The following is a 26,261-nucleotide window of genomic DNA, read 5'->3' as shown; positions in this document are numbered from 1 at the left end:
ATCAGGTCATGAAGCTGCCTCCTCACATCATCAATCTTCACTGTGCTTGGCTAGCGGCACAGCTGTACATTTTACTCCCTCTCTCAGTGACTGACTTACTCTCTTCTCGTCCTTCACTATATAATTTCTTCCGTGCTTCTTGGTGAGATGCGGTGCCAGCACATCAAAGCGCCGTCGGAACTCAGAGAACACCATGTGATCAGGGTAACCTGTGAAAACCGGTATTGAATAAGATTTAATCTGACAGGCTTTTTTTTTTTTTAATACACATGGACAAGGGGGTATGTTTGCTTTACCTCACCTTGTCTGTAGATTCTTAAAGCATCAAGCAGCTTAGATCCACGTATCTGAGCACGGAGCAAGGCTACATCTAGCTGCATTAAGCTAGGATCTCCACTCTCCCCTTGAGTCTCACATTCCACTCCTTTGAACAGAGATCCACTCAGCGCCTTGAGGGCATCCGCCTTGGGCAATATGCAGTGAACAAACTGAATCCTGGACCTCCGCAACATGTCAAGAAGCGCATCCTGAAAAGGACAGAGCAGGATTATAAGCAGCCTGGTGGGAACAGGTCAAGAGTTAATGCAGCGTCTTCTAATAAAGCACAAGTTAAGGTTTTTAGTTTTTGACTCTCTTGTTGAGAAATATGTTCTTCTTAAAAGTAGTGGTACTGATAACAGCATTAGTAGTAGTAGTAGTAATAGCAGCTGTTTTGAGCTGCTCCCATATTCACAAGGGTTCACCACACCAGGTAGCTCCACATGTTCATTTTTTTTAAATAATAAATAAAACATAAAACACTAGATGCTCTTTCTAATGCAACACCAAAGTAATGTCTCTTCAAGGGACTGAAACAGGATTCTTGTTTGGCAAATGTGTAAACCGCTACACTATGCAGCCACTAAAACAAAACTTCTTAATGGCTTAATGTCGTTTTCTCTGTTGTCGCTAAACAACCGGCTCTACTTCATTTATAAGACTTCAGGTAGAGTCAAAAACAAATTTAAAACTTCTCATATTTACAACAGCATGTTTTGTTGTGCCTTGTGGTGCCCCACATCCCCAAGTAGCCATCACACCCTATGCTCTCACCACTTGAAGTTTTATCTGAATGCACAAAGACTTCTTCTTGATGGCAGCTACTCCTGTGACGAAGGATTTCCTCATGCTAGTAGCCCGGCGCAAAGACAGCTGGGAAACACCTTCAAGGCCAGCAACAGACCCGGACAAAACTGTGGTTCCACCTGTGCGGTTCATGAGCAATGAGCCGATGATCTTTCTGTAAGAGATGCCGTAATTCAGAGTGTGATGTTTTATAATTCAAGTCTGCAACACCAAGGAACAACAACTCCTGCATGGTGGATACTTACTTCTGCGAGTCCTGTAGGAGGGACGCAGCATTGGTAGAGGCGGGATTCTGCTTGGCATAGCTGAGCCACCCTCGTGCATCATACTCCACCCAGTCTGTCCCATGGCTGTGGCCCAGCAGGAAATTATGATCTTTTTCACTTTTCAACAGGAAAGTGTGACCTAAAGTAAATGGGGGATCCAGTGTAAAATCTATTAGATACATATACAGCGAGATAATGAGAAAAATCATATTCAAGACTTCAGAAAGGGGTTTACTGTCTGCATGAGTTTAACAAAGCAAGTAAATTCATCACATCCTAATTAGTCTGGTGTGTGCCGCCTGTCACAAACCTGCATAGATTTTACTGATAAAAACATCATGATGAACAGTCTGTTCCTAGTAAACCTTATTGTTTAATGGGCCACTTTATCCGTGTAGTTTTAGTGTGAGACATTTAGATCCAACCATACTCCACTTTCATAGACGATATAACTGTCTGCCACTAGGTCATCAGAGAGCTGATAGACGAAACAGAGGAGCTCAAATCTGACCTATATGAAGAGTTTTAATGAGAATTCTGAAGCTGAGTGGCTCCATAGTGTAGTGGTTTACACATTCGCCTAGCAAATGAAAGCTCCCTTATTTGATGCTAGGAGGAGACAAATCCCTTTGGGGCTGCGTCAGGAAGGGCAACGGGCGTAAAAAAAAGAAATAAATAAATCTGCCAAATCGAAGCTGTGGAGCTACCCACTGTGGCGACCCCTTGTGAATAAGGGAGCAGCCAAAAGTAGCTTTAATGAGAATCCACCAGCTGTTGTTTTGGAGTACTAAAATGACAATTTGCGTACAATTTTCTAGCTCTATTAGGGAACTTTTTAAAAGCTTCAGTTCTTATTGTTAGAAAATTGCTAAGAAACATATGAATCGGATATCTGTGACTGCTCTGCAGAACAACAGCAACTGGTCAAATTAAACGAGATATTGTGATTTGGAAATTCCATATTATAGTATAGCTTTAATGAGCTCATTTAAACTGAGACAATACAACGTACTATAAAACAAAAGGGGAGTTTATATATACCCATACAATATATAATGTTAATGAACATCTTTGTTTTTATTTTTTTTTTATTCTTTTTGAAAATGAAAATACAAGGATTTTCTGTTCATTTCTGAGAAGATCACTATTTGTATTAGTGCGACCTTATGCATGTGTGTCTGTGTGTGCATCTTCCCCTTGCCTTTACTCTCGCCCTCAGCAGGTCCATAGTAGCTAAACAGGCGTCCCAACAGTGTTTCCTCTGAACCCCCAGGCTGCAGTGCCTCCTCCTCCATCAACCACAACAGACCCCGGGCCTCATCTGTTCGCACTGTCCGTACCTGTCCCCCCCCACCCACCCACCCACCCACCCACACACACCCACCCACACACACCCACACACACACACACACACACACACACACACACACACAATTCTGTTTTACCTTTATGACCCTCTATGCAAAAGATTTTACAAAAGGAATGTCAAACATGAGTAATAAACATCTAGTTCATGTTAGTGTTTAATGGAATATATTGATGAGTCACAATATATTTAAGATATTATTATCCACCTCCTACAAACAATAATGACAAAGCAATAAGTATTAATTATAAAAAATATCCTTCAAATGCCTGGTGCTGGCCTCTGTAGTGAGCGTTTGCTTACATATAAACCATTCTAAATGTCAGCGAAAATACTTTGCCCTCTGTTTTCCCAGTCTGAGCAGTGTATCACAGACATGGAGATATTGTTAGCAGCGGAAATTTAAGTTTCAATAGCATTTGTGATGTGAGCATACTTTTAGCAGTTTACTGCAATAATACCGTCATAACAGTTTTAACTTATTCCACACAATTAAAATAGGGAAAATGTGGAAAGTATAAAGGGAGAAAATTTTAAATAATGCAATTAGTTACACAATTAGCATGTCATTGTTGAATAAGGGTATGCCAAATATATGTCACCATAATACATAACACACTGAAGCGTTCACTTTTAAGTCAGAGACATTGAGCATAACCATCTTGTTGTTCAAGCTCATGAGAAAGGTAGCTACTGTCTAAATCCACCCTGGGAACTGTGGCTTAAGAAGCAAATCCACAAAACCAAAAAATGCTTTAGCAGCCATCAGAAGTTGCACTGGAGACATCCTTATCAGCAGTGCACACTACGCTGACTACAAATACAAAACAGGTTATCAGTTTGGAGAAGACATGTGACAACTATGAGGCTTGCAATGAATCAAGCATTAAGGCTGTTTGTGATAACAGATGTCTGAGCTACAACAGGAAAAAAAAATATCTGTGAGGGAAAAAAAAAAAAAAAATCTTTGATCAAAATGTCTTTGCACTCTAAACAGCATAGATCTTTATAGCTGACTTTAGAAATTACTTTGAAGAATCTGTGTTATTTTTACCCTTCGGTTTTTAGTGTGATGTACTACAGTTCACTGCTTTTGATGACATTCCCATTAGAGTGGGGACCCTTTAAAAAGTAAAGCACTCAAACCAAACACATTGGAATTACAGCAAAGTGATCTATGGACTCTCTAAACTCGGCCATTTCTGTTTCCATGGTGCAGATCATAGGCTGGAAAGGCCAAACATTGATTTTCTTTCTTGAAGTCAATTCTCTAACCTTTCTTTTCTTGCTCCCACCCTCTCTTTCTAGTCTCTGCCAAACAAGTCTAACATAGAGAGAAGTCTTCTGATGCTTAGAGACATTATTCAATTTTTTTCTTAATTAAAAAAACAATATATTGTACCCAGGGATTAACATTAACATCTGAAAATCAAACATTTTATGGTACTAAAACCAAGGGAAATGAGAAATTATGCAAGTTAGATGTGTGACAATAAAATGAAGAAAGACAATAAAACAAGCGTACCAGTGCTTGACTCGAAGCTTGGTCTACCACTGCCACAGACAGAGACGTGCTGGTTTCTGTGTCGTCTAAGGAAAGTTCTATGTTTTCCTGGAGGACAGCAAAGAGATTGACAAACTAATGACCTATGATGTCAAAAAATAGGATTTTGAATGCTAGGCCATTTGAAACCCACTGTCATAGACCAATAAGTTAGCAAAATATATATTTTTTAGTTTTGAACTATTAACAGGATAAATGAGAAAGCGACAGAGAGCAGAAGATTTTTAGAGAGGCAATGGTACAGTGGTTAGAACTGCTGCCTCACAGCGAGTAAGTTCAAGACCTACCATCCAGCTGGGGGTTTCCTGTGTGGGTTCTCTCTGAATACTCTGGTGTCCTCCCACAGTCCAAAGACATGCATCTTAGGTGCACTGGTGATTGTAAATTGCCCATAGGCCTGGTTCTGAGAATGTCTAATTATCCGTTTCTATGTGTTAGGCGTTGTCAATGACTAGCAACCTGTCTAGAGTGTACCTTGCTTTTTAGCATATAACAGCTGTCACAGTCTCAAGTCTTTATATTTTACCACAGCTCCAAAATGTAATAGCATTTTATAGGTTAACTACAACTATTTTAACTTGGTTTAAAAAAAAAAAAAAAAAAAAAAAAAAAAAGAACAAATACATTGTTATTAAGCCATAAAGATTTGACCATTTTGGTTGCAGCTCCATTAGTCATTTCTAGATTAATGTGGCACATGATAAAAATTATCTGAGATAAAGCTATAGCTATAAAGATTAAGAGATAAAGTAACAGTGCATGGTAACAGAGTGGATCATGCTCCAGAAAGGGGAGAAAATGCTGGCATGCTAATAATGTGGCCACGACAGATGCCAGTGTTCAAGCTGACTGTGTATGTGAAGTCTCCCCACTGATTTTTGTTCTCTGCTGCGGAGAGTCCATGTACAGAGGAACGCAAAAAACAGAAAAAAAAAAAATACTAGCCAGAAAGCTAGAGCGCCCAACAGCAATTTATTCAAAAATATAAAGGCATACTGTGTGTGCCGGTTGTGTGTATCACAATTTAACCCGCCTGCCTGTCACTGTGATTGTTAAGACTGTGTGCCGTTTTAAATGAGTTTGACCCAGTTTACAATGACACTTTCACAGGTTCTTATGTTTTCAAGATGTACTGACAAGAGGGAATTACACTACACGCATTTATGCAATATTTCATCTCATTCCAACTCCATTTCTGCCATGCAAAGGATGTGGGTGGGAAATCCCAGGATCCTTTTTCAGAAGCAATGTATCTGAAGCAATATAATCAGGATGTCTGGGTAACTCCAGTGTGATATCAGGTGAGTTTTTAATAAAAACATTGTTGCAATGAATTGAGACATAACTGTAAGTAATGAAAGAAAACTTTCTATTTGTCCTCAAAAACACTAAATCCTATGGGATGACTACACCCATAGTTATGATGGTCCAGTCCTGCTAGACAGAACGTTAAAGAGGACAGAAGTAGAATAGATCTTTAGGGAACAACAGCACTGCTGTGCAGCTGGGCGTTTCTCCCACAGGCAGCTGTGAGTGACTTTACTTTGATCTTGGCAGAAGCGGTGAAGACTGGCATCACTAATGATAAGGTCTAACACATGAACTACTTTGACTTGTCACAGCTTGTGACAGGTAGAACAGATAGTGTATCTGATGTGTGTACACATACTCTATTGGAGTTGATATATCTGAGAGAAAGGACCAGACAAGGGGAGAGAAAGGGTAGGAGGAAGGCAGAAACAATGAGAATGAGGCTGTTTGTATGCACGGTGCATAATACTTTACATGGCATTACCTCTTTGTATCGCTCCAGCTCCTGAACAAAAGTACGCTGGTAGAAGAGGGTCTGCAGACGCTCTTGAGTGTAGTTGTGGCACAGGTCTTCAAAGGTTGCACCACATTCACGCTTAGCCAGCCTTGGGTTTTGAAAGCCTGGTGTGTCCACAATGATCAGAGAACACAGGGAGTGCTGGCTGGATTTCAGAGCCCTTAAGCAAACATGGTAAATACATACACACACATAACATTAGCAGTGCCATATTTGACAACCTCTTGATATAACCTCATCTCATGCCACTATATCCCTAACTGAAATAAAACTGGCTCTAATACTCTGAAACCATTCAAACATTCTTGTTTAAACACAAATGATGGTTACTAAAAGTGACATGAGGCATCTACATTTTTCTGTTGCATACCGGTTCAGCACAATCATGACATCTTCATTACAAATGTAATGTACTGTCAGTAACACACCAGAGAAGAAATACTAACCGGTTTATTAGAGAAATGACGGTAGTGAAGAGTTCAGAGTAAAGCCCGGATGCCATGGCTTCTAAACACTCCATTGCTGTTGCTTTGAATGCTGATATAAAAACGCACAGAGTCAGAACAAATCCTCAATAGCTAATTCACAATATCTCCATCAGCAAATAACACAAGAACCAGTTGAATAGGAAGGAGGAATGTCAACATGTTGAACTGTAAAAGCTTTACTGAAACTATAGTCAAAGCATTTGATTTAAAAAGGAACTACATTTCCATGGTATTCAAACACATTATTTTCTGAGTTAGAAGGTATTGAAAATACCTACAAAAGTGTCTTTCTGAAGCAGTGTCATTTAGGGATCAGGTGTTTTGGAAACGGTCAAATCAAACTGAATACTCATGTCTGTGCCTAGAGGCAATGGCCACCTGTTAAGCTTTCATAATTCATTACACCATCACATAAGTGAGTTTATTGTTGCATAGGCGATATATTCATGTGTGCACACACGTCAATGACTATATGCTCATGAATGAGGGGAGATGCAGGGAAGGAGAAACAAAGGTCATTTCTGTCCATCCCTACTGTGAAAGACCTTTAACTGAGTCGTCATGCCCTTCAGAATGTACTGCAGTCTTGATGAACCAACACGTGTGAAAAATCAATGTGAGGCAATTATGATTTCAGGGACAATGAATGAAGAGTGGATCCAAAATTACTTGTCCCAACATAGTATGCGCACCTATCTGTCAATAGCCATTGTAAAGCTGTGGTATTCATTACCAAGATAAGCTTTACTTTTTCTCTCCCTTGCATTTTCCCTTTGAGTGATGAGCAGCAACATATGCGTGTGCAAGTGTAAATAGAATGAGAGTGACAAAAAAGAAAAGGTAGGGAGAAAGGGGGGTACTGTGAGGAATAAAGAGTAAAGAATATGGTGGTAAATGTGGCGTGGAGTACCTGCATCTGCCGTGCCATTTTCGTCAGAAGCCTGGCGAATAGTGCTGGCTCTGGGCAGGGTGCCCTTGGCCTGGTGCTTGAAGATGGAAGAGGAGAGCTCCTCCAGGGTGCAGCCCAGCAGGTAGGCTGCCTTCTGAGCCCACTCATGACGTGCAAATTGTTTCCTGCCAGCTGAGACACGTGCATGAAAACCTCCATTAGCCCTTCTGCCAACTATTGCAGGCACATGGTGACTTTGTGACAATACTGTCTGTGACAGGGTAGGATTATGTGTCTGGTCGAACTGACACTGACACAGCTGATAAAAACATGCACTAAAAGCATGTTCAAAAGGGTGGTAGTCTGAATACATTTAACTACTGTGGAGATGGAGACACACACACACACACACACACACACACACACACACACACACACACACACACACACACACATCTATAAAGTAAAAACCTTATTTCAATTGTTTAATACTGAAAAAATGTCTATTAAATTGAAATTATAATTGCCCCTTTTATCTTATTGAGAATGAAAGCGAAATTTATCATTAGGGGACATAATTTATTTATTTACATAAAGACTGCTGTTGGGAAAACTAACTTTCCCTCAATCTAGCGGCTGAGTGATGCTAACATAAAGATATGAGTGCCAGCTTCAGTTTTAATCCACCATGAAGTGGTATCTTCTAAGACTTAAGAGAGAAACTGTGGGATTTCAGACAAAGTAGTGGGCTCTATCTGTCTCATCAGTACTGCAGAAGCCTTGTATACTTCTCTTATTGATAAGGCTAGTTATGAAGACAAGCAAAGGCATTTAAATATTTACTTTGATAGATACCAGGCAGCACAATTACTTAAATTCCACTAAAACATCAAAAAGAGCAAAGTGGGTTTACCAACATGAATGAACATTGCAGAATCAAACAGCAGATGGCTGTACAGCTTTTAAAGATAATAAAAGAAAATTACATATGTACACTATTTCTTCTTAAGTACACAGAAAGAGTATGCTAAGTCTCCTATCTATACTTATTCGATGTAAGTGTTCACTACACAATATACAGAGAAAACTAAGTTCATTTCAGGTGGTCCCTTAACTAGGTTTTGGAGATCACTGCTGCCCTCTTGTGTACCAGGATAAAGTTACACTGCCAATGGATTTATTTCATAATCTGTTTATTACTCCTTTTGATAACCAAAATGCAAACTAGGCCCTTGGTACAAAAGGGTCTAGACTGTAGACTATTATCATTAATAAATATTCCCATAGACAGGCCTCTCAATGACTTCCTATTCCTACCCCTGACATTGCTTCTTCATAAGAATTCATTTTGAAAACGAAGACACCAATCAAATGTATTGCCAAGCAGAAAGTTGTTCAGAATTTTTATTCCCAATAACAGACAGTATTTATTGATTTTTTTTTAACTATTCCCTGCTTTATTCTGCCATCAGAAATATTGGGAGCCAGCTGGAGGGGATCACTGCAAATTATTTGGCAAGCTATTCTCATAAGTAACTGGCAATTACAGACAGGCACTGAAGAGTGAGCAAACGTATCAAAAAGCACAAAATTCAGCACTATTGCCACTGTTATCACATTTTTTTGTGGTTTCTCTGTTGTATATTATCCTGCTATTCGGTAATTAATTTATTTGCACTACAACAGCAATTAAATCCTTAAATGGACAGTTTTTCATTTGCTCATCTGTGTAAATATGCCCACTTAACCTCAGTTAAAATTAAAACAAAACAAATTTCATCAACCAAAAAGTCAATGCTAAATATAAATAAACACTTAAATCTGTGTTTTGAAAGGACTTAAATGGTTAATTCTATCCTTTCTATCCTTCCAGTGGCCTTTTATAATGACAAAAAAAGGATGTGATGATTAACTCACCTAAAATAAAAATCTTTGTGGCAGCTACAGCTTTTACAAATGTCAGCTATCTAATTTTAAAAAGTTAGTCAAATCCTGACAAAAGGGCCGTTCTATTACTCTAAAGGAAAACAATCTGTTACATTAGGTTTCATCATTCGAACAGCTTTAGACAGAACCAAGTTCTTGTGTTCGTGAGAACTGCTGTTCCCATTAGTCCTGTAATGCATCTTTATGACAAAATAAATGTTTGTCAAGAATTAGATCAAGGTTTTTCTCTCCGTGAGCAGCAACGGTGTTTCCAAGCAATTAGATTCAAGAAGTTTGTCATTAGTTTCAGTTACTCAACCACAAACAGTGCTCTGTTTATTTAATATGTTCATGCAGTAAGGAATGATAAAGGTAAATCCGACAGGGGTTCAGATTAAATAAAAAATACAATGTATTACTTCACTGGCAGCCACATACTATAAAGGCAGCAATAATTCTGTACCACAAAGTCTTGAATGATTCCAGCCCACCACCACCACCACCCACCCCCCACTCTACGCAAATGTGCTAAGATCTAAAGTATAACATTTTCTGCAATGGCCTAGATTTAAATGTTCAGCTATTGATCATTGGAGCAGCTGTGCACTGTGTACTTTTAACGTATAAATAAATGTATTATTCAGTCATTGTGATTACATGTGATTGCATCACACAGCACATGTTGCCAACAGTGAGATAATGCCAGCTTGATATCTGTCAAATTACAAAGTGTTACAAAAACTATTTGGGCTAACAAAGGTAATTTCACCATAATTATTTTTCATTGTGTGCACAAATCAAAAACAGCATTTTGCTTTGTCACTGGAGCCTGTTCTATAACAGCAGAACAAACGTCATCTCCAATAGGTGATGCAGTTGTGCAGGAGTGCATTCAAGCAATCTTACCCTTGGTGGTTCCCGCAGCCCCAAGGTGGTAAATGGCCCCAAGGATGAGCCAGAGGGCCCTCTGCTCATCACCGCTGATCCCCAGAACCTTCATGGCTGCTTGCAGTTTGAAAAACTGCTGAGAGGCCCGCTGTTTATCCTCTGCCTGGCAGATTCACACAAACATAACTTGAGCTTCTTTTTTGGGTGGGTAAATCTTTAAGTAAACTTTTCCCCTTCCATTCCTGGTTGGACAAAACAAGCCAAACTTCTAGTATCAGGATGCATTTACCTTAGTCTGTGGCATGATTCCAAAGGCACTGCTTTCAGCAAAGTGGTTAAGGTGCAGCTCAGTTCTAATGAAGAAATTTAAAAAATAAATAACTTACAAGACATTAGTGAACACATTTAGGATCAAAGGGAAAATAGGAAGAAAAGGCAGCATTATAGAGAACTACAATATATCTATGTAAAAACCAATGCAGTACTGTAGTGGATTTAGGTAGTAATTGACATGAGTGTATTAATCCCTACCTCAGAGAGCTATCTACTCCAGCCATTAGATAGTAAAAAACATTAAAAGTGGACTCTCCATCTGGTCTTCTTGTCACTCTCATCTTCTCCAAAAGCATTGTCTGAAAGACCAGGGCAGAACACAATATTGAAAGGATGGCAGAAATACAATATTATGAGCAGGTGAGCATAATAACAAAGACTGAGTTTGGTGAAAATATACACCACTTTATGTCTGGACATTCTGGACATTGTTTTCACTTCATTACTTAAATCACGCTGCTGTTATTGTGTATATATTTATTTATATTTCTTCATACATTCTTATATAGTTCTATATTGTGTATTTTGTTGTACAGTTATTTTATTTTCAACTTTAATTTATATATTTTATCTTGTTCTCCCAGTTAAATTTACCCTTCATTCTAATTTGTGTTGTACAGTTATTTCATTTTTAACCTTAATTTATATTTTATTCCTTCCTAGTTAAATTTACCCTTTTTAATTTTTCATATTTATTTCCTATCTTATTCATAGCCTTTTCCTTTTTTGTTTTCTTTAGGTCACGAGCAGTTGTCCAAGCATTTCACTACATATCGTACTGTGTATGACTGTGTACGTGACAAATAAAATTTGAATTTGATTTGGAATGAAAATCAGTTATTCATTAGGAATAAATTCAACAGTTGAGTCCAAGTGAGTTAATTAATAAATGTGCTTATCTGTACCTGGATAGAGGCTGAGGTCACCAGGCCCGCCTGGTCAAAGTCCAAGGAAACAATGTGGGTGAAGCGACTAGCATTGCCATTCATGCACGTAGAAGCATTCCCAAAAGCCTCCAAAACAGTGTAGACTGCCTGCCATTTTTCCGCTACAATAAAGATCATACGCTGTTATTGGGGAGGGGGACTCAACAACATCAATCATAATATTAGCTAAATTTTATTTATTTATTTATTTATTTTAATTCAGAGGACATCCTTTCCAACCTACTGGAGAATGTTCTGTTGGTGCTTCCTGCGACTGTAACCAGATACTGGATGATGTGTTGACAGTTAGTGGTCTTGCCACTTCCACTCTTGCCCAGCAATACAATGGACTGATCCTGGCGAGTAGTCAGCAGGTTCCTGTAGGCAGCCTGTGCTAATCCATAAATGTGAGGAGCAGTGTCATCTCTTCTGCAGCCCTTGAACATTTGCATCACCTGGAAAGAAAAGCAAAATTATAGTGTTTTTACATGGATTACTACCATTGGAAATGCATTTTCTCCTCACTACACTCTCATTTATACTCTCCCACAAGAGATGTGTCACATGTACTGGCTAGAGCCTACCTTCTCCGAATACATTGAAGGGGCACTAATGGGGTTAATGACCACCATGTTGGGCCCAGCGTGGGTGTGCACCAGGTTGCTGCCATACCGCTGCCGCAGAGAGTGCATCACACTCGACTCGTTCAGATACTGCAGAGAGGCCAAGTCCTCCACTCGGTCAAACGCTGGAGGGTTTGCCTAGAGTTCAAAGTCAGAAGAGCTCACAAGTGTCATCTGTAATTAATGAGGTTCACAAATGATGAGATGATTAAATACCTTCTCTACATCGTCTTCATCCACATCCAATAAAGATCCATCACTCTCCAGGCGGATTTTCACCTTCCCCTCTGGCAGACTGCCTGTCTCCATCTTCAGGAGAGTTGCTGCACCACCACAAAGTGTGGAGTTAACTACTTATGACACATCATTTCAACCTGAGTGCAAAAGTTTCATTTCATTTTGCATAATACTATGTGGCAACTGTATCTCTTTCAATAGTGTCAGAGATTTAATAAAATGTAAGTAAGTTTTGAAATGTAAGTTTTGAAAACATGGTTGGTTTAATCACATGCAGCCTGAGGTAAAATGAGCAGCCTGATAACATCAAAATTTCAAAAGCATTTCCAATGCTTCACACACCCACATTTACAGTTATGTAATAAAAGGTCAACCAGAAACAGACCATACCAGGAAAAGCAGAAAAAAAGTACGTTTGTTTTAATATAGTTATAAATAAAGGGTAAAAAACCCACAATAAACTCCATCTAAATGCACTATAATGCATAATTTATTTAAATACAGACATTTTACTAACCCAAGGAAAATCCATCCTTGTGGACAAGCCATACTTTCTCAGTGTTATACCAGGTTTTCTCTGCTGTCAGCTGCTCCTCAGTCTTTACCTGTTAGAGGTGAAAATCAGTATATGAAAACCTGTATAACCAATTTCTATTGGATCACTGATTAATAAATCATACAGCTGCATAATGGACTTTCAAAAGGATTTCAGTTCACTGAGTGGAGGGCTATATGGATTTGAGAAAAGTATGTTTTCATTTCACACCTCCTATATTTATGTCATTTACAAAAGCAGCCCTCCACAGAAGAACTAGACTTCCCATGACTCTCCTTTTATGAACCTTTCAGAGCTCACACAGTGATTAACTCAGAGGTGCAGTTAATATGCTCACTATAAAGACATTTAAGGTGGAAGGTTAAAATGCAGGAGGGATTTATCACAACCAAGTCCAAACCAATCACATATGGGAAAAAAATGCACGACCTGCTTGAACTGAACAGAGACACACATACAGCATAAAGCCAAACAAGTTAAATCAAGTCAAGTGTTTGGAGGTAATAAAATAGGTACAAACAGTGAATATGCACCAAATAGTAGTTTCTTCCTTGAAATGCAACTAATTTTATTAACTAATAAGTACTGACTGAGTAGGGTACTTCTATTCCTTTACTCAGATTTAACTACATTGAGTAAGTCTATAGGGAAGGTTAATTTGAGCTTTATGGGTGCTGAATGTCATTCACTAGGCTTTCTGTGACACTCACGACTAGTTTGTCCCACACAAATAACACAAAAAAGGACATTCCACTTGAAACACTTCGGGATGCAACCAGAATTACAACCAGCTGTAGCCATTATCAGACCTTAGTTGCAGCTGAGTGTGCTGCCTGAAGGATGGCCACGGGATCCTCAACAAGTTTGGACTGGACAAGGGAAGAAATCAGTAAGTTATTTCAACACCTATAGAGATTCAACTGACACAACCGCATGAAGAAACAATAAAAATGCAGAGTTGTGGAGAAAAGTAAAACAATAGGTCAGAATGTGTAAAAAGTATAACACGAACACTGCAGCAAGGCCAACAACAGTGCAACACCACCCAAATAAGTGATTCACCAACACATTTACCATAAAGTCCTTAATAATGATTGTATTACTATAAGAAATACTGTAACAAAAATAATGCACTGATTAGCAGGATGCATTTAACCACACGTGTGGGTTTGTGGAGAGAGCATAAAACTCATGCCCTCTTATTAACAGTCACAGTTATGCACAGTAAGGTATGTATATCAGAAATGTTAATGTTAGTAATTTAGCTTTCCATGTCACTGACATGCACCTAATAAGAAGTGTTAAAAGCTGTTAACTGACGAATTATGACAATATAGCTTCAGTATGTACATGTATTTGTATAGCGCAAAAGCAACAACACCATTACAGAGCAGCATGACACACCGAGTCCACTGTAAATGAAATGGAGCAGTGGTAAAAATAAATCTTGAGATCTTGAGAAGTTTTTATGCCGCAGTAGTACACTCCAGGCCTCTGCATCAATGATTTTAAAGACAAGTAGGCAGGCACAAAAAAAATTTAGTTTGTGTATATATATATATAAATATTAAAAAAAAAAACACCCAGCACGCCCCTGCGGGCGGTTTATCCTTCAAGCTCGGGTCCTCTACCAGAGGCCTGGGAGCTTGAGGGTCCTGCACAGTATCTTAGCTATATATATATATATATATATATATATATATATATATATATATATATATATACACACACACACACACACACACACACACACACACACATATATATACACACAGTGGGGCAAAAAAGTATTTAGTCAGCCACCGATTGTGCAAGTTCCCCCACCTAAAATGATGACAGAGGTCAGTAATTTGCACCAGAGGTACACTTCAACTGTGAGAGACAGAATGTGAAAAAAAAAAAATCCATGAATCCACATGGTAGGATTTGTAAAGAATTTATTCGTAAATCAGGGTGGAAAATAAGTATTTGGTCAATAACAAAAATACAACTCAATACTTTGTAACATAACCTTTGTTGGCAATAACAGAGGTCAAACGTTTACTATAGGTCTTTACCAGGTTTGCACACACAGTAGCTGGTATTTTGGCCCATTCCTCCATGCAGATCTTCTCGAGAGCAGTGATGTTTTGGGGCTGTCGCCGAGCAACACGGACTTTCAACTCCCGCCACAGATTTTCTATGGGGTTGAGGTCTGGAGACTGGCTAGGCCACTCCAGGACTTTCAAATGCTTCTTACAGAGCCACTCCTTTGTTGCCCGGGCGGTGTGTTTTGGATCATTGTCATGTTGGAAGACCCAGCCTCGTTTCATCTTCAAAGTTCTCACTGATGGAAGGAGGTTTTGGCTCAAAATCTCACGATACATGGCCCCATTCATTCTGTCCTTAACACGGATCAGTCGTCCTGTCCCCTTGGCAGAAAAACAGCCCCATAGCATGATGTTTCCACCCCCATGCTTCACAGTAGGTATGGTGTTCTTGGGATGCAACTCAGTATTCTTCTTCCTCCAAACACGACGAGTTGAGTTTATACCAAAAAGTTCTACTTTGGTTTCATCTGACCACATGACATTCTCCCAATCCTCTGCTGTATCATCCATGTGCTCTCTGGCAAACTTCAGACGGGCCTGGACATGCACTGGCTTCAGCAGTGGAACACGTCTGGCACTGCGGGATTTGATTCCCTGCCGTTGTAGTGTGTTACTGATGGTGACCTTTGTTACTTTGGTCCCAGCTCTCTGCAGGTCATTCACCAGGTCCCCCCGTGTGGTTCTGGGATCTTTGCTCACCGTTCTCATGATCATTTTGACCCCACGGGATGAGATCTTGCGTGGAGCCCCAGATCGAGGGAGATTATCAGTGGTCTTGTATGTCTTCCATTTTCTGATGATTGCTCCCACAGTTGATTTTTTCACACCAAGCTGCTTGCCTATTGTAGATTCACTCTTCCCAGTCTGGTGCAGGTCTACAATACTTTTCCTGGTGTCCTTCGAAAGCTCTTTGGTCTTGGCCATGGCGGAGTTTGGAGTCTGACTGTTTGAGGCTGTGGACAGGTGTCTTTTATACAGATGATGAGTTCAAACAGGTGCCATTCATACAGGTAACGAGTGGGGGACAGAAAAGCTTCTTACAGAAGACGTTACAGGTCTGTGAGAGCCAGAGATTTTCCTTGTTTGAGGTGACCAAATACTTATTTTCCACCCTGATTTACGAATAAATTCTTTACAAATCCTACCATGTGGATTCATGGATTTTTTTTTCACATTCTGTCTCTCACAGTTGAAGTGTACCTCTGGTGCAAATTACTGACCTCTGTCATCATTTTAAGTGGGGGAACTTGCACAATCGGTGGCTGACTAAATACTTTTTTGCCCCACTGTATATATATATATATATATATGCTAGAGAAGGGTCAGTAGAGGAGAACAAGCTTAGACTCAAGCACTCTACAGCTGAAGGAGTGTGTCGAGCCCACAGCACAGCAAGCTGTACCTGAGAAGATTTGTAGCATTTGGTATGCTAGCCATGTAAACAGCAAAATGGTCAGCAGCAAGTCAGGATCCAGTGACCCACAGAAAAGCATAGAGACAAAAGATATGGATTAAGACAACAAAAGAGCAGAGCAATGAGAAGGGGTAAAATAAGCTCATTTCCATGTTCTAAACGTTGAAAACAAGTAACTCATTGCCATATAATCCAGCACTGCTAAAATAATCAATGTCAGAGTACATTGTCATTATATGACTGAGACTGAAACGAGGCTTACACAAGCTCAGTCCTTCTCTGGACCAGATAATAATGCAATTAATGCTACAGAATTAATACAAATGAGCTGGCAAAGAGCCAGAAACACCGAGCTTAAGCTGAGCAATATCAGAGGTGTAGAAGAGTACGGCTGCTTGGGACAGCCCAATGATGGCCTCTGGAATTTTAGGGAAATCATTTCGGGAAGGCCGTTTGTCAGGCCTTGGGTTAAGCTTAGGGCAAAAAAAGAGTTATTCCACTGCAGAACCACTGCATGCAAAAAAAAAAAAAAAAAACCAACAAAAAAAAGTATTATGCTCCTGAATGTAGGAAAACCATAGTTTTATGTCAACCTTAGGAGCAAACTTAGCACACACCTGTTCATTTTTTGCAGACTGGGGTAGGACAACAGGGGGAGGTTTACCATTGGAGACCACAGGGGGGAAAGATGTTTCCTGCACCTTTGCACAACATATGTAAATAACCACAAACACACAGACAAACATGCACACACACAGATGGAATTAACATGATAACATGATGATGATGACAATTAAGTTAAAGCTCGAGGTATTTCCTTTTAACTTTAAACTAGATTTTAATTAGAAAACTAGAGCCAACTTCAAGAGACGCTTGTTCAAACTAATTACAATTTTCCAACTAATTCAGTGAGGAAATGGGTAAGGGCAAAAAAGCTGTTCAAGAAAATTGGATCATTAAACACTGTGGTAAAGATTAATGGTTTTAGGCATTGAATTGTCGATGGTGGTTTCAGCAACGATCGAATGCAAATTTCTTCAAAGTAATGAAATAATCAAAATCCCAACCTAATTTTCAGGCGCCACTCCCCAAAAATCTCAAAGTTGCATCTGAAATTAACCCATCAAAAGTTCTATGCAATTGTTCTGTAACTGCAAAAAGCTCAGTTTCTCTACTTCTGTTCCATAGCTGCTGCTATACTTGAAGTTGTGAATCAAAAATTATTTTAAATTCCAATCAAATATTGCTTGTTCTTTTTTTCTAATATATACACAGGAGAAAGTCAAAGTAAGGCTTTGACAGTCTGGTTTCAATTTCCCCTCTACAGGAAGCTGCTAAAAACTGGAATTAAACAAATTACTAAAGTTGTCAAACCCCAGGTATAATTTAGTTGTTGCTAATGGCTGAGGTCTGCCATTGTCAGCAACATAAAAACACCTTTCTGTTGTACAGTCATAGCTCTAGTGAGAGCAGAAATATAAAAATCACTAGACAAAACAAACCTACACTAATGGTTTGTCACACATAAATTTCTAAGATCAGCTAACATCTTGTTCCTGACATTAAAAGCCGAGTCTCTCCCTAGAGCAGTTAAAAACACTATATCCCTCAACAAAAACACCAGGTGCATCTCTCTGAAATCCAATCCCTCACTCTATGGCCAAATACCCAACTGTTCACCAGATTTCACAGACATCTGCTGATGAAATTTTCAGATGGTAGGCTGACAGACAGAATGCCAGAGACTAAATAACAGGACAAAAACATAACTTTGTCTGAAGTATAAAATGGAACTTGGGATACAAAAAGGTACATCCTTAAAGCAATTTTCTTTTCTTTTTAGCAGATTTAAATGTTTACATAACCAATTATTTGTTCTGTAGAAACAAAGACACTCTTCTCTGACAGACTGTTACAAGACAATTAATGCTAACCTGAACAACATTTTTTTTTTAATCTTTATTCTTGTTCCCATCTTTAAAAACATTACTAAACATCCTCTCTCACAGTGGTGCACAGCAGAGAGAGCACAGTTTCAACTCCGTCTGCTGAAAGTCACAGTAATGAGATTTAGCTCAGTGCTCCAACTCATCAGACAACTACAGTGCAGGTCATGAGCACACCCTTATACCCACTGATAAATCTGATGATTAGTTTCCATATGTGCACCACTTCCCTCCACTTATTCAAGGCAACAATTATATAAAGTTATTTGTGGGAATGTATTATACTTTAACTAATTTTGTTTATAACAAAGATTAGGTCAAGTTTGATGAATGCATAACCAAAAAACAATCTATAAGATGTTCATTGAGCTCATTTATGAGAAAATTGGATGAATTAGCAGTGACGACTTAAGTTGTGCTCCACCTAGTGGCTAAGTAGCAAACATGCACTTTTCACTCAGTACCTCTGGTTTCGTTACAGCAAGTGGACGAGGTTTTGGGATGAAACCACCAGGAGGGGCCAAGGGATCTGCCTTGGGGACAGGAATGAAACCAGGAGGTCTTATAAGGGGATTCTGTTTTGTGGGCAGTGGGCTTGATTTTCTGGTGGGGATGAAACCTGGTGGTGGAGTCAACACGTTCTGCTTAGGGACTGGGATGAAACCAGGAGGTGGGGCCAAAGGATCAGGTTTGGGTGGAGGGATGAACCCAAGTGGAGGGGTGAGGGGATTAGACTTTATTGGTGGAGTGTTAAGGGCTGCAGTAGTAGGCACAGATGAAACTTCCTCTGTTTTTGTCATAGCAGTCTTTTCTTCAACCTCCTCCACCTTTTCGTTCTCCTCTTCCTGCGTCACAGTGTCTTCCTTGCGGTCCTGGGTGCGGGTGCGAGGCCGATGTTCCTTGGTTCTGCCTCTTCCCATCAGGCTTGTTAGGCCCACTGATATATCATCCTTTTCCACCCCAGCAGCTCCTGTTTTCCTGATCGCAGCGTCTGTAGCAGATGCAGAAACTGCGTGCTGGTTGCGCTCTTCTGTTCCAGCAGGAACCACTCGTCTGACAACTCTTCTGACAACTTTCACCACCTTTTTACCACTAGAACTCTTCTCCTCCCCAGGTGTGTCTGGACCTCCCATACCAGTGTTGTTATTGGCTTCTTCAGCTGGTGATGCGCTTGACTGTGGACCACTTCCTGTGTCCAGACCAATTTCAGGAATTCCCTGAGGTTGACCCTTATCTACATCAGACTGGATTTAAAATTTCACAGAGAATTATTTTGAAAAGGATTATTTAAACTGCTCACTAAGGTTAGAATCAATCAAGCCAACTCAATTACTCATTTTCATTAAATCTCATAATTACAGTGTATGGGCAAGCCAGGTTTTTATTTTTTTATTTTTTCTTGAATTGAGTCTACAGCTGGATAAAGGGAAAAGAAACGTGTCCAGAGACTCATGGGCAAGGTTACAAATTAGTATTCTAATGTTAGTTTTACACAATATAAGACAGGTGGGACTGTATATAATCAAAGTGGATTCATCCGCAGTGGTTCTGTGGGGCCGGTAACACCTGAGGGTGCACCAAGTCACTGAAAAGAAGAACTTGGATGGGCCCAAAAATATGGAACCAAATGAAGCTGATTATTTTTTACCTTTCAGAAATCATATTCAATTAATACTTTACTAATGCTATTGCACTGGATATTGGTTAAATAAAGAGCTGCTGCCCATGGTTCAATTATGATAGAGTAGGTGCCCATCCACTATGCCTGATTATTTTACTAAGAACTGTATCTCTTACAGGACAATAGTAGCCACTCTTCTTTTACTACACAAAAATGGTTTGTATCACCATCACTCAAACACATGCAGCTGAAAAACACTTACATCTGGCTTGTTCTCAACCTTAACCTACACAAGAGGAAGGAAGAAAACAAATCAAACCACACATTCAGATCATGGTTACTCTCTTAACATAAATATTCCACAAAATCACTGAATAATAAGATAAAAAGAAAAAGCAAAAAGGGACTTTCCTTTTGCTCCCAGAAAGAGAAGCGTGATTTATACGCCATGGTGATAGGTCAGAAGTCATGGATTTAACTGGATGAGGTGAAGAATAAATGGATGGAATGGTGGTGATGTGTGTGTGTGTGTGGGGGGGGGGGGGGGGGGGGGTGCAGTGGAGACAGCTGAAGACGGCCGAGAATGGGAACCTGAAGATGAGCAGTGGGACACTGAACTGCACACAACAGGTCATTCAGCAACAGGGTAGACAGACTATGCAGCACTGAAGATAGAGCACATGAACATTCATAATGAATGAAAGGTTAGCTTTCTTCCAACTGCAAAACACATGAACAAGAATCTGACCAAGTACACAAGGCACACAAAACAAACTTATTCATCTGGAGCTGCGTCATATGTGGGACTCATTCACATTCTGTTATAATAGCAATGACACACACAAAAAACAACAACTAACCATTCCCTCAATCACCACACAAAAATTATAAAAATATTGGGAATCTGCTTCTTTTGCAGAAATGGCCATACTAGAACTAGAAACTAGAAAGAAAGCAAGTCAACTTTTTCTTAACTAAACTATAATTTAACTCATTAAAAGGTGACATACCAAAATGAGTTCCACAGCAACATGTTTCACTATCTCTGTCCCTGATTTCATCAGTCCACTCCTATAAATAGTTTCAACAGCAAAGGAGGCCATTCTGAGATGCCATCAGACCCCTAATAGAACTGCTAAGCAGAGCATGTACACTCTGAGCTGATCACACTACTTGCCACACACACAGTCCGCCAGAGACATGAGCCCATTACCTTTTCTCTGGGTCTGGTTAACCTTCCAATCTTCACTCTGTCACTGAAGCAGTGCAGCCAGGGCCAAGGCAGAGTAAAACCTGGGTCTTGTAAGAGCACACTCACTAGCCCTGAGAAAGAGGGTGGGCAACCTCGAGGGCGGGGTCACAGTGAGCACAGCACAGTTAAGCTGTGGCCTGAGGAGTGGAGGGGGTAATGTAAGAGGAGACCGAAGAGAGTGGCAGCTGCTGAACAGTGGTTATAAATAGAATGTGTTCATCACATCAATTGCCACTGCCACTTCTCCCTGTCAGCCTCTTGTCCTGCTGGGAGTCAGAAAAACAGTATCCCTCTTCAGGCGCTTTACCAACTGTTATCTTTTATAACCCCCCCTCACATACACACACATAACCCACCTATTTTAAGGAAATCCAAAACTATAAGAGATAGCACAAACACATAGATTAAGCAATCCAACAAATGCCTACTACCTACATCTAAATCTATATACAGCTAATTCTGTACAAACCTCCAGAAGGAATACATAAATGACAAATATGAAATAAATAATATAAAAGTACACTTTTGTGGAACATTTTATCTAGTGACCCCAAAATGTATTTCACATTTGCTACAAAAAAGTGTTCTTCACATTTTCCACCACAAGAGGGAGCTTTAAAACAATAAACTAATCTCTTACATACACTAACCGAGTTTCAATATGTTGTACTGTTCAATGTAAACGCTAAGGTATAACACTATCCAGTGATTGCAGACATGTTGACCTAAAGCAAAGAGTATATCAAAGTTTTAAGGGTTTTAATATGAGAGACATACACTGACAAGTATTGTTTTATAGTGTGTTTATAGTTTGTTTGCATCATACCCAAGGACACATTAGTATTTGAATGTTAGTTTCACACAACGTAAGACAGATGGGACCATATACATCAACAATGTAGAGTTGTCATTAAAGCTGTCATTCTGTTTCAGTGATGACAAGAAGCTGCACAAAGACACTGAAAGCAAGAGCACAGAGGAAAATGTCAAGTGGAACTAAATTGAATGAATCATCTTCTTTAGGCTGTCATAGAAGATCATCTGCCTTCATCTTACCCCATCCCTAGCATCCTCTTCAGTCACACCAACCCTCTGCTTGTCCTTCCTCACTACACTCTCTGAATCTCCTCTGTGGTTTCCCTGCTGCCTGGCAGCTCATATTCAGCATCAGTTCATTGAATATATCCACTAAACTTCTGTGAATGTCCAAACCATCTCAACATTGCCCCTCTAACTTTGTCTCCAAACCACTCAACTTGAGTCATCCTGGTCACTCCCAACAGAAATCTTAGCATTTTCGGCTTTGCTTCTAGTCTTTTTGTTAGTGTCACTGTCACAGCAATTGTCACCACCATCTTGTAGACCTTGCCTTCTACTTCTATCCTTCATCCAAATCACCCTGAACTCATCTTCAGCCCCACCACCTAACCTGTACTCATTTCTTCTCCTATGGCAACAGCACTCCCCAGTGGCAGCTGCCTTCTAAAGCAGATAATACACACCATAAAAACTGCTCAGGAACATGGCAGAGCACAAGGCATTCTTACCAAATGACTGCTGCATGCATCAGAATATGCCCACAACACACAGGATCCCAAGGTTATGCTGCCAGAACTCACAGGACACCCTCAAAAGACCATGCTCCCAAAGAGGTGATTTCAATGTTGCGACTGATCAATACAGTTACGTCCATAAGTCACAAGACAACCAAACAATTTTTTGCTATTTTGAGTCTTTACACAGTAGACTGTAGACCAAGCAAGACAGGTGTGAAAGAAGACTTTCAACTTTAATTCAGAGTTTAACAAAAATAAATAAATACTGAGGTAACAGTTACAGAGTTTTATAAACAGTCTTTCATTTTTTACAGTATAAAAGTAGTTGGACAATTAACTTAAAGTTTCATGGAAATGTGAAGCCTGTTTTTTCATTATTAAATCAAGCACATAAGAGTTTCAAAGTGTTCAGCTTGCATTTGGTTCCTGTTCACCGGAACTTTCAGTCTAGGAAATCGATGCAAGTGAGGAAGGCCATCAAAAGGCTGAAAATTCAAGACACACTTATTTTCTTGATTAAGAAAAAGAACTTCACATCAACTACCCAAGTCAGGAACATTCTCAAGGAGTGTTCTTTTAGAGATGCACTATTTTCAACTCTATAATAACTCAAGAGATAAATGTAATGACATTTATAGCAAGGTGCAAGCGACCGGTTACACAAAAAAAAATAGGAAGACCAGATTAAACTTCTAAAAAAAGAAGAAAAAAACTTAAAGAGTCTGCACAGTTTTGAAAAAGATGGTGATAGAGGGTTATGCTATGTTTACTGCAAAAGAAACCCAAGGGTTTCTCAAGATGAAAAACTAAAATGAAAAAAAAAGGTTCAAGCCAGTCTGCCCAAGTCAGTCACATGATCACAATCCAGTCCAGCAGAGAATCATTTTCGGTTACTGAAGACAAACTTTACGGCACAAAGACTCAAACAGAAACTTGAGGTTGCTGAAGTCAGAGCTTAGTCAAGCACCTCAAGGCAGGAAAAAGCATAATTTCATTGACTGCAAAGGACTTCCATCCAAGGTTTAAAAACAAGTTGTACTTAAAATTGTTTGTTAAATGAGTTTCTAGCCTCTGAAAATACAGGACTATGTCCAATATGTTCAAATGCTTAAGGACATAACCAACAAACACTCTTGTTTGTTTTTGTATGACTACAGGTAAAGCCAGTCAGATAACTCAAAGCTGAAAGGTAAGGCATCTCACTACAATCCGGAAGTATTGTTAAATGGAAAATATGTAAATGTAGAAACTGGTTTGGTAAGGTAGGCCAATTATGGCACATACCTTCCAATAACCAGCTATCATCTGGCTTTTCATTTAGTTCATTCACAATCATTAAAACTAAAATTTTTTTTTTTTGCCTTTAGAAGTAATTAATTAAATTATGTTTAATGTCCAAAATGCTATAAATAGTTACATAGCACTTTATCTCATGGTGAGCTCAGAAGTTTGCATTAGCACTTAGCAAGATCCAGTAAAACACACAGCCTGGCTCATCTATCTAGAGCAGACTGCTAATCCCCAGAGTCTGTTACTGGGACACAGCAAAGTGTCGACTGTTTGTCTACACACAGTTGCTGCAGACTAAAGATTAAGGACTCTATATATGTCATAGACACTACTGATTCTGACCCAGTTATGCCTCCACACTATCAAAGCTGTTTGAATCATATTATTAAGCTGTAGCATGAATCAGACTACCACATTTTTAGAACTATACAGATTATTTTAACTATGACAGACATATAACATAGCAAGAATTGTTATATTGTGTTTCATATTCATTGAGAGGGTTGATGGTTATAAATTCAATTCTCCACATTGTTTATCCTGAAAAAGAAATTCAGTAATTGCTTGAGATTTTTCATCAGTATCTGTGTCTTTGCAAGCTTAAAGTAGAAATAAATTATGGGACATCATTCTTTACTGTCAAAATTAGAAGAGATGACCCAGATTTTAAGTCGGTTAAGTAAACAGGGCTGGACATAATTTTTAAAGCAGACTATGTAAAAATATAGGAGAAGCAAAAACTCAGTGCATAATTCAGGTTTAAATTATTTTAAAGGAGTTGCATAAATCTTGACATATTTCACTTAAGAAATCTGAGAAATCTGGTGGCTAATTCCTTTTAAAATTTCTTGCAAGTATCATTATATCACTCAGAGGCACGCACTCATATACAGCAGGAAGAGGACTATGAGTCAGGTCAGTCATATTATTCAAGCACACAGAAACTCAGTGTCTATAACGAAGAAATTACTGTGAGGGGGGGAAAAAGGGTCGTGTTTTTTTGGCTTTTACCCAATGCTTAAAGGGTTAACATGCTCAGTGGTGCATAGATGAAGGCAATTTAAGTTTGGTGCAGGGGTTAGTGCTGTTTGTTGATAGGGATCTTCCACTGACTATTTGAATACCAAATATGAAACACTTTGACATGGTATTCATTTAATCCAAGTTCATTTGAATTGCTGTAGATTATATTTGTTTTAATGAAAGCTGCATAGAACTGTTTGTAAAAGGTGAAGGACATACGTAGCCTTCGAGCAAACCCTCTGACAATACAGTATTTAGACACGACACAATAATGACAAAGAAAAAAAAACAACAGGCAGCAAACTGTGAGAGAGCAGGTGTTTAGTCGATACCAATCCTAGCCAGTTTTTGTTCAGTAACAGGCTTATTATTCTTGTATTCTCACAGCAGTCACAAAGATTGTCAGTGGTTGCTTGGCAACTTGACAATGATGACAAGATTTGACAAAGTCAATGCTCCTTGCCAAGAAATAACGCTCTTTAAAAACACAACTTATCCTTTCTAAAGCATCATTACATAAAGGCATAGATATAATGTCTTCATTTGAGAGATTTAGTGGTGATGACTGATATTTTTACCTCTCTCTTTAAACAAAAGAAAAAGAAAAAAAAAACCCTGGGGGAGCTGCTTCCCCATTCCATGTTTTATGCTAAGCTAAACAAAACAAACCATCTCCAGTAGTAGTAAACTTTTAATAGACTAATGAAAAGACAGTGAATAAGTATATTTTAAAAATATATTAAAAAAAATTAAGCCAATAAACAAAATTACTGTATGTCGGTGCATCATATGGTCTCGTACTGTATTGCAGAGCTCTAGATCGAGAATCCAGAGCTTATTATAACCACCTAAAAATAGTGCTGCTGGTTCTAGGTCAGCCTCACATGCACATTTTGTGCTTTTTCAAAAGGCCTGTCTTTTTGATCGTCAAGATTGCTTGAATGTAGGACAAAGTAGACAGTCACTTATTTCAGGGAAGCAACTGGGCTGTGTACACATTCATTTAAATAGTTCTAGCTGATGTATTCTAACAGAATGGAGAAACTGGGTCTTA

At 39.1% G+C, this 26,261-nt stretch overlaps 1 protein-coding gene across 9 annotated transcripts in view; it reads right to left on the bottom strand.

The window, feature by feature from the left end:
* Positions 1–26,261, bottom strand: part of LOC113030009 (unconventional myosin-XVIIIa-like) — a 62,376-nt gene that overhangs the window by 32,014 nt on the left and 4,101 nt on the right. For 3 of the 9 annotated variants that reach the window (XM_026181010.1, XM_026181013.1, XM_026181018.1), the window contains exons 3-21: positions 16,508–16,534; positions 13,825–13,884; positions 12,977–13,064; positions 12,439–12,545; positions 12,184–12,360; positions 11,844–12,054; positions 11,579–11,721; positions 10,872–10,972; positions 10,630–10,693; positions 10,359–10,503; positions 7,548–7,718; positions 6,596–6,686; positions 6,117–6,309; positions 4,283–4,369; positions 2,593–2,731; positions 1,371–1,530; positions 1,093–1,279; positions 302–527; positions 100–209 (exon numbers count right to left, since the gene is read on the bottom strand). In XM_026181010.1, the coding sequence (XP_026036795.1) occupies positions 100–209; positions 302–527; positions 1,093–1,279; positions 1,371–1,530; positions 2,593–2,731; positions 4,283–4,369; positions 6,117–6,309; positions 6,596–6,686; positions 7,548–7,718; positions 10,359–10,503; positions 10,630–10,693; positions 10,872–10,972; positions 11,579–11,721; positions 11,844–12,054; positions 12,184–12,360; positions 12,439–12,545; positions 12,977–13,064; positions 13,825–13,884; positions 16,508–16,534 (2,487 nt within the window). Of the gene's footprint in view, positions 1–99; positions 210–301; positions 528–1,092; positions 1,280–1,370; positions 1,531–2,592; positions 2,732–4,282; positions 4,370–6,116; positions 6,310–6,595; positions 6,687–7,547; positions 7,719–10,358; positions 10,504–10,629; positions 10,694–10,871; positions 10,973–11,578; positions 11,722–11,843; positions 12,055–12,183; positions 12,361–12,438; positions 12,546–12,976; positions 13,065–13,824; positions 13,885–16,507; positions 16,535–17,136; positions 17,221–18,929; positions 19,710–20,348; positions 20,373–20,497; positions 20,752–21,299; positions 21,410–23,893; positions 23,903–26,261 lie in introns of those variants that run through there. The other 6 variants (XM_026181014.1, XM_026181017.1, XM_026181015.1 and 3 more) reach the window with 6 other exon arrangements.

Source organism: Astatotilapia calliptera, chromosome 10 (genome assembly GCF_900246225.1).
Source record: "Astatotilapia calliptera chromosome 10, fAstCal1.2, whole genome shotgun sequence".
Lineage (NCBI taxonomy): Eukaryota > Metazoa > Chordata > Actinopteri > Cichliformes > Cichlidae > Astatotilapia > Astatotilapia calliptera.
This window is presented reverse-complemented; position numbering and strand designations above follow the sequence as displayed.